This window comes from Canis lupus, chromosome 27, assembly GCF_048164855.1.
Source record: "Canis lupus baileyi chromosome 27, mCanLup2.hap1, whole genome shotgun sequence".
Classification (NCBI taxonomy): domain Eukaryota; kingdom Metazoa; phylum Chordata; class Mammalia; order Carnivora; family Canidae; genus Canis; species Canis lupus.
Window position 1 is genome coordinate 42,056,616 of NC_132864.1, and position 17,745 is coordinate 42,074,360.

The 17,745-nt window shown below is 41.8% G+C and overlaps 1 protein-coding gene across 8 annotated transcripts in view; it reads left to right on the forward strand.

Annotated features, from left to right (window-relative positions):
- The window catches only part of PRKG1 (protein kinase cGMP-dependent 1), a 1,198,973-nt gene that overhangs the window by 1,134,184 nt on the left and 47,044 nt on the right, over nucleotides 1–17,745 (forward strand). For all 8 annotated transcript variants that reach the window (XM_072803730.1, XM_072803729.1, XM_072803732.1 and 5 more), the window contains one exon: nucleotides 11,867–11,963. In XM_072803730.1, coding sequence (XP_072659831.1) covers nucleotides 11,867–11,963 — 97 coding nt within the window. The remainder of the gene's footprint in view (nucleotides 1–11,866; nucleotides 11,964–17,745) is intronic.

Genomic DNA, 17,745 nt, shown 5'->3' on the forward strand with positions numbered 1-17,745 from the left:
CCTTTCTGATATTTCCCACTTATTTTTTCTCCTTTCCCCTTTATTCCTTTTCACTATTTTTTATATTCCCCAAATGAATGAGACCATATGATGTTTGTCCTTCTCCGATTGACTCATTTCACTCAGCATAATACCCTCCAGGTCCATCCACGTCGAAGCAAATGGTGGGTATTTGGAATCTTGTTTCTGAAGCAGTTATCCATATAGCAGTGGGTGTTTGGGCACCAGAATGTCAACGCGTCTGCTTTTTAAAAGACCATCTCGCATCTATTTCCTATTACGTTTCTTAAGTGGTCTCTTTGCGCAAAGAGTACTATAGTGTGATTCCATTACCACTGAAACGTCCTTCGGATATTCAGTAAAAGCGGAGTAATCACTGCTAAAAAAAATAATCTGATTTTCTCAACTTCAGTTTGTTTACTTCATATTTTATACGTTTGCGTTGAGGTCTTGTTCAGTTTTTCCTGTGCCTGGCGAAATAACGCCAGTGCCGTAGAAATGAAGAAAGTATGTATTTCAGCTTCCCATCCAGAGAGAGAGAGAGAGAGAGAGCCCCTCACCCCCTCTCTGCAGCCCCACCCTCTGGGTCCCCTGATGGCTTGCAGATGCCAGGACATGGTACAAGTTTCGGAGGCTCCTCTCCTCCCCGGTCTAGCCATTGCCTATTCTGAATGGGCCAGGAGAGAGGTTTCCTCTCTGCCGTTGTGTTATGCCCGCAGAGCCACAGGAGCATAAATCAGACCAAGACCCCAATTAGATACCGGGTGTCCTCAAGTGGACATTCAGCATCCACGCTGCATGCCCAGTAACAAGCAGCAACAAGTCGAGGCGATGCTCTCCTCACAAATACAGCTTGATCTATTGTCACAAGCTCTTGCAAGACCAAATGAATCCATCGAGGCCACAGAAATCTGTTAGTTATTAACTTCTGAGAGAAAGTTCATAACTTGGATGAGGACAAAGGAGATCACCAAAGGAGAATTGAGAATAGGATGTAGCCAAAAGGTCCACTGTAGCCATAGAAAATCCATAAAGTAAAGGAAATCACACATGGAAAAAACAACAACAACAACAACCTTCTATGGCTATTAAGTAGTACAAAGAATAACCATAATAGATCCGAATGCCCCTCCTAATTTTCATTTTATTCGCTATTTTTCACTAATTATTTTTAAAGGGAGGAAATGATTGAGCCTATCCAATAGGCTGTATACCAGGAGGTTCATAGAGTGGCAAGATAAATGCATCATTTTTATTATGTACACAGAAGAAAGTCCTCGTAACCTAGTATTGGGAGAATTCGCTCACCGTTCTAATGGAATCGCTCAACGATGGCGTCTTTTAGTGCATAGTCCTCTTTAAAAACCATTGTCACAAGCACAGAGAAATGATCAATATAAGCAAACCCAGAAGCAAAGGCCAGTTTAGGTGTTATAACAGTGTGTATTTAAATCAGTGGTATAACTCACATGAAATGTGATTTCAAATTAGTTATAGGGACGCCTGGGTGGCTCAGTGCTTGAGTGTCTGCCTTTTGCTCAGGTCATGATCCCGGGGTCCTGGGATCGAGTCCCACATCGGGTTCCCCGCGGGGAGCCTGCTTCTCCCTCTGCCTGCGTCTCTGCGTCTCTCTCTGTGTCTCTCATGAAAAATAAATAAAATCTTTAAAAGAAATTAGTTCTAAGCATCCGTGACAAGTAAGACGTGTACTCAGGCAAACAATCATGGCAATAATTTGGTATACTTGTGAATAAGAAAAGCAGTAATTTAAGGGTGTCAGTTCTTCTCAGCACTATAAAAACGTGTGGGAAGATACCAGTTTGTAATATGACATCCATCTGCGCCCAGATCCTCAGCGGTGTATTTTTATTGTGACCCTTTGGGATTCTTGTGCAGAAAGCTTAGTAGCACGGATTTGTGTGGTGCCTTGTTGAACCCATCCCATCTTGAAGAGGACACATTTCTAGGGTAAAAATGATGGAGAAGATTACATGTTAATACAGCTCATTTTGCATTTAGTGGTTCCTCTAGTCATGTGTTCTGTGTTAGAAACTACAGAGTTCTGGGATCCCGGGTCGCTCAGCAGTTTAGCACCTGCCTTCAGCCCAGGGCATGATCCTGGGGTCCTGGGTTCAAGTCCCACGTCGGGCTCCCTGCATGGAGCCTGCTTCTCCCTCTGCCTGTGTCTCTGCCTCTCTCTCTCTCTGTGTGTGTGTCTCATGAATAAATAAATAGAATCTTAAAAAAAAAAAAAAAGAAACTAGAGTTCCCTCACATAATCGGAGTTTGCATCATCAGCGCTAAGTGGTAGCAACAGTATGTATCCTTGTTATGTGATGAAATCAGCCCTTGACTTCTGTAGTCCTCCTCCCAAAAAAACTTCTCACCCCAGCAAAATTGTGAGAAAATATCAGATAAACCCCACTTGAGGGACATTCCATAAAACACCTGCCCAGTATCCTTTAGTACTCTGAGGGTCATGATGAACAGGCAAAGTCTGAGATGCTTCGTCAGCCAAAGGGAATTTCCAGAGACAGGACAACTAAATGTAATATGGCATGTGGCAGCCTGAGAGGGATGCTGGAACAGAAGAGGGACATTAGGTAAAAACTAAGAAAATCTGAATAAAAATATGGATATCAGTGAGAAAAAAAAATAAAGAAGAAGAAAGAAAAACACCCCAAACCCATTCAGCTGTATTGGCTGCACCACAGAACGGGGCCAGATTCCGCACTCAGATGACTGTTACTTGATACCAAATGCGTGGTATTTCCTGAGGTTTATTTGTTAAAGGTTTATTTGAGTTCATTTGATAAACACCCCCTTCCTATTTCTAAGCAACCTGACGTAGCAAAATTTTTGCCTCATTTTCTTTTTTTTCTACTTAATATTTTCTCTACGAAGGAAAAGATGTACAGGCTGCTCTCCCCAGGTCAAGTATGGGTGGTGTTCTCAAAGATCACGAGAGAATCACTATTTAGAACTGGAGACACGGTCCCCTGTGATGCTCGTGGGCTACGTAACAGGTGTCTGTCACTTGTGCATGTACAAACGAACACTAGTGGTTCTTTAAAATTCGCATGTGGTTGCCAGGGTTGGGTTCTTGGGCCCTGCAACGTAGAAAGGAGGCAGGACCTCAAAATCAAAGGCACAGGCGAAGCTTTATTGGGATGACAGATCAAACTGAAAGGAGGAACAGCACCCACAGAGGAGAGTTACCTGGCCTCCCTAAACAGAGAGGGAGACTGCTCCTGCAGAGAAAGTTCCCACCTGGGTTCCACTATGCTAATGGGGGACAGAAAAAAAATAGATAAATAACGCACCTGGTCCTGATTGGTGGAAAGGGCCTTGCCCTGATGGGTCGAGGTGGGTAGGCTCCTCCAGCCTCTCACTGAGGCTCTTTGGGGCTGGTCCTGGGCTTTCAGTTCAGGGATATATGGGGCCTGGATGGAGCCAAATCCTGGCCGCAGCCTGGGTCTGCTCCATAAGGAAAGCAGCTTAACAATACCAGCTCACAGCGCACCAAGTCCAGAGCTTTTTCCACTCAGGGCTTGTGTCCCTGGTCCTTACCTGTTGCGATATGATCTTAGCCTTGATCGTTAACATCCATATAGCCTTGACCTGGACATCGTACTGTAAAAGATTGCTGCCTGGCCCCAAATCCCAGGGCTTTTATCAAGTCTGTTTGTAACCGTAATCCTGATAGGAATGCTGGCCAAGAGGGAGCCTCGAGTCTGTTAGGGTCTCGGGTGCCGGGTATTTATGGATCTATTCTAGACAGCAGCACTTGTCCTTCCAGGCTGCCATCTCAGCTGGGGAAAGGGCTCTCCTGCTTGCCTCCTTTGCACACCAGGAGCTGAGAACAGGACCCCCTTGCAGGAAGGAGCTCCAGGAGACAGGGACTAGAGGGCCTGCTGGGGAAGAGGAACCAGAGGAAGAAAAGGGTAGCTGCGGGTGTCAGGGCTTCCTGCAAAGTATGGCTCAGGACACTCGGCATCCCAGAACCATCCAGCTGCAAGGGAGCTTTGTAAACATGTCTGGTGCCAACCCTTCACTTTACAGAAAAGGGAACATCTTGCCCAGGTCTGTGCTGGGTCCATCCCTGCTCACGTCCTTTTATTAAGTCCCCAGCAGCTTGGGAGGGTGGTGTTTCTTCTCATCTTCTTCTTGCCATACGCTGCATTTTACTGTCCTTCTATCTGTTGGTCCACTGTGACTGTGTGTCCCCTGTCCCTTTGAGTTCAGGCCGACTCCTTCAGGGATGAAGGGGAAACAGACTAGAGGGTTTGCGCAGCAAAGGTTCTGAGTCCAAAGACCCAAGTGGGCCCTGAGTAGTTTGTTCGAGCCCTAGTCCTCCTGCTCCCAGCTCAGTCTTCTGATTCTGTGAAGGTTATGATGGAGACTAATTTTAAGGTGAAGATCAAACTTCTCAAGGCCAGGGAGGTGAGGTGCAGGGCAAATAAAATAGGTGAAAATGACTATCCCTTTGGCCTTTACGGTTCCAGTAACTCAGGTCTCAGGGAAGTCCCTTTGTCCTCATCTTCTTGCCTCCTGCCACTTCAGAGAACTACCCAGTGGGGCAAAATTCTCATTCAGTTTCCCTGAGGACTCTGTTTGCCATAGCCCAAGTTTCATTTTGTTTCTTCTTCTTCTTTTTTTTTTTTTTAATTTATTCATGAGAGAGAGAGAAAGAGAGGCAGAGACACAGGCAGAGGGAGAAGCCGGCTCCCTGCAGAGAGCCCGATGGTGAGACTCAATCCCAGAATCCCAGGATCACACCCTGAGCCACCCAGGTGCCCCCATAGCCTAAGTTTCTAAAGAAAAGATGGGTAAAGACAGCCCAAGTTTGCCCCTGAAGTAGAAAATTCTCTTTTCTATCCAAAGACTTTTCTTTACAGGTCATGTTCAATATATATTGGTGAAAATATTGAAAGAAATGGGAAGTTTAATCTTAACCTTAAAATTAGTCCCCATTGTAATAAATTGTACCATATTACTTAAACATACTTTACATTTGCCTTTGTTTCTCAATTATCGGAGTATTATAGAAAAAGAATCAGAGAGTAAAAAAGATCGCGAATCAAAACATCTGTCTGTGTCTCTGAGTCTTTGGAACCTTGGCTAAGTCACTTACCATCCCTGAAATTAGTTTTTTTATCTTTTAAAAATGCAGAGGTTGAATTAGCTGAGCTCCCCGTGGTGTTAGTCTAGATTTTGAACCATATTAGTATCTTTGGACTTCAAGACAAAGATACCTCTATGATTGTGTGATTCTCTACTATCTTGGTAGATAAAGTAAATTAAGTTTTTTTTGGAGCAACTGTAAACACGCCATGATTTGAAACCTGCACAAATATTCTAGCTCTACTTCTGCTATTTAATTACTGAAACCAACCACTTATCAACGACGGGTCCACCCCATTGCGAAAGAGAAGTAAAAATATTTGTTATCCCATCTTCACAGAGAATCAGGGAGGGTAAATTAAACGAGAGAAATTTAAAGTCCTTGGAAGAAAGGTGCTTTCTAAATGCAGAATATTTGCATTACTATCATCCTTATTCAGCAGATATGGGAAATGCAATTTTCCTGTGTATTCCTGTTGGCCGTATCTCCTCAAGGGAATGTATTTGAAAAATAAGTAGAACTATTTCATGACTAGAGTACTAAAAAAAATTTCTGTGTTCCTGAAAACCACAATTTTTGAAATAGAGCAAAGTAATGTTATCTCAGATTCCCTGAAGATGAGATTACACTTTCTGGAGAAAATTGACATAATGAAATACTTTATATTCTTTAAATTACTTTTAAACTTTTTATGTTTTTTGCCACTACTACTTAAAGAAGAGTGACTATGGGAACAACTCTACCTATGTGTCTTATGACCAAATAAATGAGAACCCATCCCTTTTTGTTTAGAATCTTAGAAATAAGGTTTCTTAAGTTAACAGGGATTTCATAAAATGTTTCTTTGAAAAACACGATTCTTTCAACAGGAAATAACTGTCCAAAACCTTAAGCTATAAAATGGTTCCTTCCATTCTCTGATGAAGTTGAAAGATCCCCCTTTTAAAATTTAGTTATCAATGAAAATTTTTATAAAGAAATTACTAAGAGATGATTGATAGCTTGGGGATAGGTTTAAGAAAAACTACTCATTTTTATTTTAGTGACTAAGATTATCTAACTCCAAACATTTGAGAATCAAGGGACTAAGGATGTATCCTTACTAAAACTCTTTACATACACAGTTAAAGTAGCATTGCAGTTTAAGCCTAAATTACATTTATGTTAAATGTGCAAATGTTATCGCTCCAGTTTCCAATTCTACTTTCTCTCTAGAAAGTTACTTTTCTGGCTGGATTTCTATTTTACCAGACCTACAAATTACTCAAAGAGCCAAGCTTTATGGAAGCAGGAACTTCTGCTGCGTAATGCTCTGCAAACCAAATTAAATGTTTATTCACAAGACAGTCAGCATTATATCTTGGTTGTATTGTAGACCAGGTATGTGTCTTTTGTGCTTTAAGGCTCACTTCCTGAAAGTTCTTATCTGCTTTTTTACTATTTCTGTATATGTTTATAGATTTCCGTGCTCTTTGATCACATAAAATTTAAAAAGAAAGATTTCTAGGCATTTATCTGGACATTTAAGTAGGGACTCTGGCGAGTTATAAAATTCGTCCTTATTAAATGTAAATTTGTTGATATTCCTAGAAAGGCTTAAATGTTAAATGACTTGGAAGTACAAAGTCACTGGCAAAGCCAGGGCCACAAGTCATTAACTTTGGATATATGCTAGGATGCTCTTGTTTTTAAGTCCAGAGGAGACATTGTTTGATTGAATCTCATCTTACTTATTGAAGTTATGGAATAAGAAAATTAGTCATAGATAAGAGTCCATGTGTTGACGGAAGCATTTCATTTTTATGGATTTCCCAGGAACTGATAAAACTAAAACCAACAAGAAACAAAAATACACCCAATAGCAGATGAGCTCAGGCAAAGCCATGATAACTCCTCACCAGGTGGATTAGGAAATGCTAAGACTTTATTTGATTTTCCTTGGAGACTCTTAGGGTAGACTGCTGAAGCAATGTGGATTATAGATGAGTGGGGCTAAAGCATATAGGTCCACAGTAGCCTTTGGTTCCATTGGCCCCTAATTCCTGGCTTTTGTAACCCATCTGGAACTATTACGTTCCTTTGAATCCTTGACACTTACTTTAAAAATGCACGTAATACAATCTGCTTTGTAAAATAATGCTGAGCTATGAGTGCTGTTCTAATATCAAGAAAAAGATAAAATTTAAAGTTCCATACATTTCTGTACTGGTGGAATCATCCTATATGGTTTCTAATAGGGAGAGAGAGAAAGTAGAATTCTTAAGAATAATGGGCACTCCTAAGGTATAGAGCCTGATTCTGTTGGTTTGGGATGATGACCCCATTGATTCATGGACATACGGCAACAGTGGAAAAACAACTGTGAATAATGAAGGACACCTGATTCTTACTCCATGGCTTTGTGGAAGCTGGTAATATTGGAAGATTGGAAAACCAAAAATGATTATTTTCTATTTCCTAAAAACAGGGCATTTTAATCCTATAAGATAGGTAGTTGGAGAGAGAGAGAGATTGAGCTTATTCCAGGATTATTCTGTTTCTGGGCTCCGCCCATATGCCTTGCTCTTCTCTTCACACCTACAGCTATACGTTTTCATCACTTTTAGAATTTTCTTGGTATATAGGCAGAAAATGAGGGGAAAAGAAGTCAGGGAGCATCTGGACAATTTTGTTCCTTTTTATCAGTTCTTAAAAAAAAAAAAGTTTAGTGTTTCACTATTTAAAGTGAAACACCCTGTATAGATGAGCAGTTGTCTTTGGATCCTAATCACCCAGAGCCCCGGCTGAATGTTATGGTCAAGACTATTTGCGAAATGATACATTATCTCTGTCTCCTTCACCCAACACAATTAATTTCTTTCTGTATAGTCATTTTTGTGGTGTTGACCTATTTTAGGGGTTTGTAAGCTCCCTGACATATGCAAAAAAGGCTTGTCGATATTTGTGCTTTTCTGAGAAGAGGATCTATAGCTTTCACCCCATACTAAAATAATAATAACAATATTATTTTCAAAAATCAGTATCTCAAACTAAGTTGAGGGCCATTAGAAAATATACTTTGTACCCTTTTCTAGATTTTAGGCAACCAGATGTGGAGAACTTTCTTACTGGTATGAATTTCCCCTAGCACTTCGCAACTGTCCCTTTCATGAGCGCTGTTGTATGGATGAATTTTAGAATTGCATGAAGCTGGGCCTAATTCCTTGAACCCTGTTAGGGCACCCTATCAGGAATATGGGTTCCTCATTGACCTCCTTCAAGCAAAAGAAATGTATTTAATAGAACACCACCCATTACCTAACCAATTTATTTAGTCTCCTTTCCCAATCAAACTTATACCAACTCTGAGAAAAGTCCATGGATTCAAATTCTCTTTAAATAATCCCTGTGAGAAAAGAAAGAATGAAAATGCGTCTCCAAGTTATGAACAAGTGTAGGTACCTGAAGAGGCTAAATCATCCAGTTTAACTTTTTTACAGAAGTCCCTTCCCGTGGTGATTTCCAGTTATTAATTCAGAAAGGAAAAGGGTCTCTGTGAGCAAGTCAGCGTGGATGGAACTGGAGGGTATTAGGCTGAGTGAAATAAGTCAATCGGAGAAAGACAATCATCATATGGTTTCATTCATATGTGGAATATAAAAAGTAGTGAAAGGGACTAGAAGGGAAAGGAGCGAAACTGAGTGGGGAAAAATTAGAGAGTAAGACAAACCATGAGAGACTCCCTAACTCTGGGAAACAAACAGCATTGCAGAAGGGGAGGTGGGTGGGGGTTGGGGTGACTGGATGATGGGCACTGAGGAGGGCACTTGATGGGATGAGCACTGGGTGTTATACTATATATTGGCAAATTGAATTTAAATAAAGTATTTAAAAATAAATAAAATTAAAATTTACAAAAGATATCACTCTTGTCCATAAAGAATAATCTAAATGAGAAATAAACACACAATATTGAGCAACTAACATGTCCTTGGTGGGAAAGAAAAAATAAAACCCACTGTGGTAGTATTGCTACATTGTTTGATTTCTCTGAGAATTGGGACCCGATGCAAACAGAATGAAATGGAGCATCAAGAGCACATTATCCAAAGGCCCCTCAAAATGTATCTCACCAACCACTAGATAAAATCATCCCTCTAGGTAGTATTTTAAAAAGTCACCAAGTGATATTAGCCAAGTAATTAGCAAAGTATGATTACAATGTCACCAACCTCTTTTCATTAAAACATGAAATATTTTCTTTAACGCTAATTGCGCTTTCAGTGTAAGGAGCAGTATATGTTTAGGTGGATTTTAATGGCTACAGAGAAAATGTCTACTATTTAAAATGAGATTTAATATATCCAAAGCCATTAAGGAGATTACCATCAGTAATTAATCAGAGAGTGCGTATAAACAAAGAAAGTCAAGAGGATTTTTCTGTAGAAACACAAACACAAAGCAGCTACCTTATGACTTCTGCATTCTGGATTTGTGTGGGTTTGTTTTATTTTGTTGGGTTTTTTGTTTGTTTGTTTTTGGGGGGGGGTTGTATGTTTTGTTTTTAGCAGTGTTCCTTCTTTTTAAGCTGTGTTAGCCACTACTGGTCACTTCAGTGAGTCTAGGATCAGAGGGCAGGAGCCCGGAACAAGTTGTAAGAGTCCCCAACACCCTCGGCACCCCCAGACTCACTAGGCAGCTCCTGATTCCCCAGGGCCATTTTAATCCTCCCCAAAATGCTCCCACAGTTAATTCCTTTGGCTTTCAGAGAGGCTGGACCTATAGTTCTCAATGTCTGTTGTACATCAGAATCAGCGAGGGAGCTTTAAAAAAAAAAAAATACGGGAATTTGGGTATTGCTTCCAGAGTTTTCTGATTCACTCAGTCTGTGGTGGGACCTGGATTACATGGGTTCTGGCAGATGCTCGGGGGGGTTCTGGTGTGCACAAGGGGCTGAAGATCACTTGTATAGATGTATCACCAGCCAAGCTTGACAGAGCCCAAGAGTGAGAGTCCGGGAGGATCTTTGGGAATTGTCAGCACACCACACTTCAAATATGTAAAATGGCATTAAAATAGCCTCAGTTTCCCCTTTTCGTATCTGAGATCTCCAAATCCAGCAAGAGCATAGGATTATTCAAAAACAGTCTCATTTAGAATTTGATTATCTAGCCCTCCAGGAAATGCTTGACCACATACAAACGGTCACAGGGTCTCAGGGTCTGATCCCGACAGATGTCCTTGTAAAGCACCTGTTGAAGCAAATTCTGCCACTGGCCCTTTAAATGGGATGGAGTTTTAATTTTCCAAAAGTCGTGGGCCAGTTGGAATGCCAGAAATGCACATTTGCTGCTTATGTTCCATTCGAGCCAACCGTCTCCAGCATCACTATGCTGATCTTTTGATTGTGTGATTAGTGAGAGACGTCCACCCAAGCCATCAGGGGTCGCCAGCAGCCCAGAGGCTGGCTAGAGGGGGTTGATGTCGCACAACCAGCCAACAATGACAACTGGGTTGTTGGTACCCTCGCGTGAGTCTGTCAAGGCTTGTTAAAAAACCGGAACTGTGGTTGTAACTTGGAGAATGCTAAAACCTCACCTGGAAAGATGTTTCACGTTTCCCCCGAGTGGAGAGTCTAAATTTTTGTGTTTGATGATAAAGGAATAGCCAAAATGCCGCGTGGCTTACCGCCAAGCGTGCCAATGGGGGACTCTCTCCAAAAACTGACATAAACGAGCGGGGTTAGGATCATCCTCTCAAGTGCATTCATCAGATCTATCTATAGCCCAGGCCAAATCAGGTACCGGCTGGCTGAAGGTCATGGGTTACACAGAGCTATGCAAATACTTTATTTTGGAGACAGCTGAATTACTCCCTGACCTGCCATGAGTGAGAGGGAGGGTCATCTTCACTGTTAGGCCTTCCTGCCCTTTCTAAAAATAGTAGGGCCTTTAACAAGAAGATATTTTAAGCCTCTCATATTCACTTGTCTCATGAGGAGAAGCTTATTTTGGCCACTCGCATGTGTCAGATGCGCCCGGAGCGTAGTTAGGCTTTGGAGCACCCTCCTTGCTCCTCCACACCGCTCATATAAGAAACTGGCAAACAGAAAGGCCCTGGGATTACGAGCTGAGAGGCAGTGGGTAAACATAAACGGAGGGGAGATACTTTTTAGGAACGCTTTTAGGAATATGCTTCCGAAATCCTCCATTTCAGACATTGGCACATCAGTCCTCCGCTTTTCGGATCTGTTTTCCTAAAACCTGGCTGTGATGTCGCCCCAGAGACCTCAGTGATCTTGCTGCTTTTAATAAATACTTATAGGAGCCACTGCCAGCCTGTGGATAGGGGAAACTCATGAGACACTGCCATCCAAAAGCTGAACGGCAAAAACAAAACCAAACAAAACCACAAATTCCAAAACAAAACCAAAAAAGAACCACCCCAACAATCCGTGCTCACAAGAAGACGCGCAGGAAAACACTGCGATGTACCTTTGACTGGGTGACGGGCCGTCTCAGTCCCCTGACCGGCAGGCACCAAGTCCTTTGTCTTATCCTCCTTTGGGAAACGAGTGCAAATCTTGGTTTTTCTGCACAACGGGGACCAATTATGCTTGGGAGGAAGCCCAGACTCTAGAAGCAAGATGGAATTGGAACAGGTAAACCCTGTACCACAGTCCTGTCATTCCGGGTCGGTCGTGCGTGGTTCTCGTGTTTGCACCTCTAAGAAATTTCCATTTTTTCGCATCAAAAAATCCAGATACGAAGCCGAAGCTGCTTTCTTCGCCAACCTGAAGCTGTCTGACTTCAACATCATCGACACCCTCGGCGTCGGAGGCTTCGGACGCGTGGAGCTGGTAGGTGATTCTGCTTTTCCTGCTCTCGGGAGCCCCTCTTCCTTTTGTATTTTTTAAGATGCCTCTACTCTCTCGTCGTTAAGTGTTACTGTCCCTGAATCAGTACCAAACGCTTTCGTGTCAGCACACCCGAGTGTGAAACAGGTACGGTGCGCCGTGTGTTACGGAGCCCGTAAACTGCCCATCAAATATAGACAATTTGATTTTTTAGAAAAACCTCTTCATTGTAAACGAAAGGTAAGCCCGTTAACAAGGAGCCATAAAGCGCCTTTTGCTCTGCTTCCTTAGTTCTGAGCTGCGCTCACCCACGTAATCATGTGCCCTACCTGCATGGAAATGTAAACAGAGAGAGGGAAATAAGTGGGATATGTATATTTTTATATTATATGTAGATTCATACATACGTGTATATATATAATACATATTCCTGTATTTCATTTCCTTTATATATATTGACATTATCACTATTGTAGTTACAGATCGAGCTCATGATTACGTTAGAGGATTTGGCTCAGAGCTACGGAAGTAGATAAATGAGTAAAAATCTCTATTTTATTAAAGATGTCTGATACTGCCTTAAAAATTTAACATAAATAATGTTGTAGTATTCTGTAATTCAGCAAGCACCCAGTTAGAGTAACTCTAGGTATTTTAAATATATGTATATACACCATATTAGATCATATGGTTTGAATATTTCACACACACTTATCTACTCAGACACATACAGGTAAGTGTTAGGATGATGAGGACATTTTGGTGCAAGTTTCTTCGTTCAACATATTGCATGAATGTATCAACCAAATGCAAGCATAGCCTGCGGTGTCTTAGAAATGCAAACATAAGAATTCGTATATCACAGTATAAACCAGAAAAAAAAAAAGTATTCTGGTAAGGGACTTGGCGTGTTCTGAGACTGTGTGGGTAGAAACCCTAGTTGAGAAGGCAGATTAATTTCCACCTCTCTGCTGAGCATGGAGGAGCCCCTGATACCAGACACCAGTACAGTATGTTAGGAACTCCCTGTACAGTGCAGTAAACAGTTACTGTTGCCATCAGGTGACAAGAGAAATCCCCTTCCATAAAAGTAGATTGACCCAGCGCTATGTTTGATATTTGTCCCTTTGTGCTGCCGTGGGATTTCTGGCTTTGACAGGCGAGAAAAATGCCATTTACCTAAACATTAGACAAAATAACAGGACAAGGAAAACATTAGACAAGAAAACTTCAGGTCCTGATGAGTTTCATGGAATTGGCCCCCTGCTTCCGTTAACACTGGTGGGAGACGCTCTAGTCGGGCTGCTTCTGACTTGACTTCTGACTTCATAGTGAGGATTTGTTGGCTGTTGAAATAGAAATCCAGGGCTGAGGAAAACTCGTTTCTCTGAGTTCTTCCAGTTAACACAGTCTTAGATTGCTTTTTTCAAGAACTTTGATTCTGTGACAAAATCTAACTGTTCGTAGAGCTAGTGAAGATTTATTACTAGTGTTATCTTTGTACTGGAGTGTTGAAGCGTATAAACACAGCTCAGAGGGTAAAGATCTTTGCCAGGAAGAGCTTATTGTCTGATGTGTTCATTTACACACTTGCTTGTGTCTCAACCCCTTTCTCAAGGAAGCACTATAAAAGGCAGAACTCCCCCAGAGGTTGATTTTATGACTTGTAGTTTCTGAATTATTTTTTAAAGACTGTGGTCAACAGAATTGTTGTTTCGGTTGACTAAAATAATTTACTGTTACAAATTTGTGGACTCCTTGGGGGCCTGAGGATCTCACGTCGGGGACCTGTATGTTTTCAGTATTTTATGGAATATAAGAGTTGACTTGGGATTTTTGAAATATTGAAAATTTGCTCACAGACACTGAAACCACTTCCAGCTGAACAATTAAATGCCAGGCTGACAGTGGAAAAGTTCTAGAGAGTTCCCTCAAAAATGTGTGAGGAGGCACAAACAACTAACCAGAAAATTAGGTTCAATGTGGCCATATAAAATGTAAGGTGGTTTAAGGAGACAAAATACACGTGTGCGTGTGTGTACACACATGTATTATCTCCATCCCAGGAGGAGTCAACAGTAGCTCAGCCTAAGTTTCCTCTCTTAGATGTTATATTTTATTCTTCTACACAGACAGATGTGTATAGACTAATGAAAACCATGACCTCAGGAAATAATTGTAGTTGGGGTCCAGTTTGCAAAAAAAATGTCAGATATACCATGAATGATAAATCCATGAAGGGCCATGAGGCACAACCAGTACATTAGAAAGTGATCTCATCATCTCGTGTAGCTTCACACTTCCAAAAAAAAAAAAAAAAAAAAACAACCAAACAAGAAACACCTCATGAAAATCCGAATACCCAGACTGTCTTCCTGTTCAGTGGCTAGATCGCCAGCCGTTTAGGTGATGACTCTTACCTTCCGATCCGTTGTCTCTAGTCCTTGCCAGTCACTCACCTCCTGGTAATGTTCGTTATTGGGAATGAAAAATGTTCTCCTCTGTGACCGTTCCTGTCTTACATGTGCCCAGTGATGCCAGAACTGGGAGTCTGGCCTCAGCACTTTGTGATGACACATACCGTGGTCGTAGTGTAGAGTGAGTGAACCCCCAGCAACAGTGGTACAGGGGGCAGTAGTCAGCTTCAGAGCAGCACCCACACCACTCATCTCAGGAGGGGGACCAGGAAGAGCTTGGTTCCGTTGTGATTGTAGACTTGTCCTCACTCTCCTCTGAGAAGAGTGCGTGCAAGAGACTTTGGTCCACGTTATAGCGTGGTACGCTTGAGAGTCCTGCCTTCACATGGACTACTTTCACGTAGGTATAGACACATACTTTCACGTAGGTATAGACACAGTGCAGGACTAAGGGTACCTTGGACACCTGAATGGACCTGAATGGACACCTGAACCTACCGGTCCTTCGTTCAGCAATGATGTTTCTTCCTCCGGAAAATAACACCAGGAAACCCACGTGACGCGTTAACTTTATGATAATATTTAAATCCTTTTCCCAGGTATAGATAATAATCTTATAAATTTTTGAATTGGCTCTGGAGAATTAAATTTGAATGTTAAATTAAATTAAATTAAATTAAATTTGACCTCCATTTCCTGGTAGGACGAAGTTAGGAGTTTTGTCATCATTTGGTTTACCGATTAGCTCTGTGTTATTTTGCATGATGATATGCCAAGGCTTCTTAGCATGTCTTAATTTTTTATTATTTATGTCAATCTAGATGAATTCCGATGCCAGAGGGTTTTGCGGGCAGGACAGTTGTCAAATAGTTCATTGCCAGTTTTTGGAGGGGAGAATGTGATCTTGGCACATAACAGAAACTTGAATAATTGTCCAGTGATGAGACCAGAGGCTTGAAGAAATGGTCTTATATGAATGAGAATTCTGCTCTGAAGCTATTAATTTTATTTCATAAATGCTTATAGCACAACTGATTTTAGTGAGTTGATTATCAGACATGTCCTATTCACAACTATTACCTCCGGGAAGTCATCTGTACTGCTTTTTTCTGTTATTTGGCAGAAACCATATTTTCTGACCATTTTTTTTTTAAATTTTGAAGAATGGGCTTTTTAATTTGTTCAGTGCTGCCTGTTTATCTTGCAGGAGACCATATTTCGTTTATAATAACACTTTCAGCAAAAGAACTCAGTTGTGTGTTTTTTTAATAGATGATTCACGCATTAAAGCAGTAAGCACTGCTATAAGACACCTCGGTAATCCTCTTAATTTACAAGGTATGACTGCAAAATAAGGAGATTGATTTTATAATCACAAAACAAATTGGGCCCATTGCTCTATGGTCACATTCCTAATTTACTTTTGCTCTTGTCAGAGAAGTGCTTGCTTTTCAGAATAGATTTGCACCAATCACCCTTTTTAACCTAGCAACCCGGATGTGGTTGCTTTAGATATTAGATATTTAATTGTTTAATTCAGCAATCCAAGGCCTCCTATACCAGCACGCCGTACTTAGATAACTATAGGGACAAAGATATGGCAGACATAATCTCTGTCTTCTTGGATTATATTCTCTCTATATCATTTATTATATATTTCTATAGCAACCTGTCTGCTCGAACTTAGAAAGTCTAAAGTAAAACAGTCTCTGCCTCTAGGGACTCAGTTTCCCGGGAAAGACAGTCACGTAAACTGATAAATAATCCAGTGAGCACAGTGTGAGCAGCATATGCGCAGCGCATGGAAGAGCAAGACATCTCGGGGGAGGTTGCATCTCTAAGAGGAAGAATTAGGGCATCTACGTAAAGGACTTGAGGCATCACGGTACGCTCTTGTCAAATGCAACGACAGTGGGGGGGGGGTATTGACAAACTGATATTAATCATGTTTTTAAATTAATGACACCACTTCCTTACTAAAATAATCAAGCCTTGCATCTGAACTCTGCTCTGTGACCTTCATATGGCTCCACATCCAGTAGATCATTTCACCTGTCTAGCTACCCTGGGAGGGGGACATGGGACACGATCCGCTTTTACTAGAAGGAAATCAGGATTAATGCATAGAGCCTAAGACCATGCGGTCAGTGAAAGGGCTGTTGTTATTGCCTTGAACTACGGACTTTTTTTTTTTTTTTTTTTTTTTAACTAGAAGCTTTCTCATCCTGGCTTCTAACAATATTTAGATTCTTATCACACCCAACAACAGCCACCGTGATGAAATCGAACAGACGTCATCACATGTACATCTTTGTTTTAAAAAACTTCCTTTAGAATTGAAGAACCTATAATAACCCAAATCTAGAATAGATGCTGTGATTATCCCCTATTCATATCGGCCTCTGTCGAGCTTTCAGAGGCTCTTCCTTCTTTGAATATTTTGCTGCTCTTATTTCTGTGGTAAAATGTGGAGGACAAGAAAAAGAAAAAAAGCCATTATACTGTCGTGGCTGAAATAGCTCCGGAGTCAGACCTTCTGGGTTCCGATCCTCCCCTCTGGGCATGCTCGCTCACTTGCTCAGAGGTCCCTGACCACCAGGCCTCAGTTTCTCCTTCTCCAGCTTGAGGATAATAGTAGGACATGAGCGTCACAAGGTTACAAAGATTAAATGAGTGAAAGCCCCTAATGAGAACTTCACACCATAGGTCAGTAAGTGTTGTGATGCTATTATTACTAAAATATGCTAATGATAACTATCTATTATCCCAACTCTACCCACAGAAAAGGAAGGGAATGGAATAATTTTACTCTTTTTTTCCTCCCTTGCTCTGCTGAGTACCCAGGTAGAAACATTTCTCCATTGTAACAAAGAGCCTGAGGTCTTCAGATGACCTCAGTGACGGCTTCTGTTAAATCCCCACAAAGCACTGAAGCTCCTTCCCTTAGGACACCTGGCGTGAGTGGAGGTGGGAAACCATTCCCAATCTTTCCCCCGCTGAGCCTTGTACACCTGAGGTCGCCTGCTCGTATTTACCCATTTCTCTTCTCTGTTAACAAGCTCCACCTCTTCATCTCTCAATAGGAAACAGTTTCTGCTGAATCCTACCCAGTTCCTCCCCAGTCTTCTTAAACCCTGGAACCCCAATGGGGCACCATGAGGGTCTGGCTCTTGCCAAGTGGACCATACAGGCCCCCTGTGCTCCAGCCCCACGAGAGGACAGTGCAGGAGAGGGCAGGGTGGCAGCGAGTCGCAAGGACTCGCCTCACCCGGGTCTTAGGGCCGTAGTGGATCTAGAGCCCCAGCGTGGCATTTTGTCCAGCTGCTTGGCACCCGGAGTCACATGCAGGGGGGCCTGGAGGGCTGTGT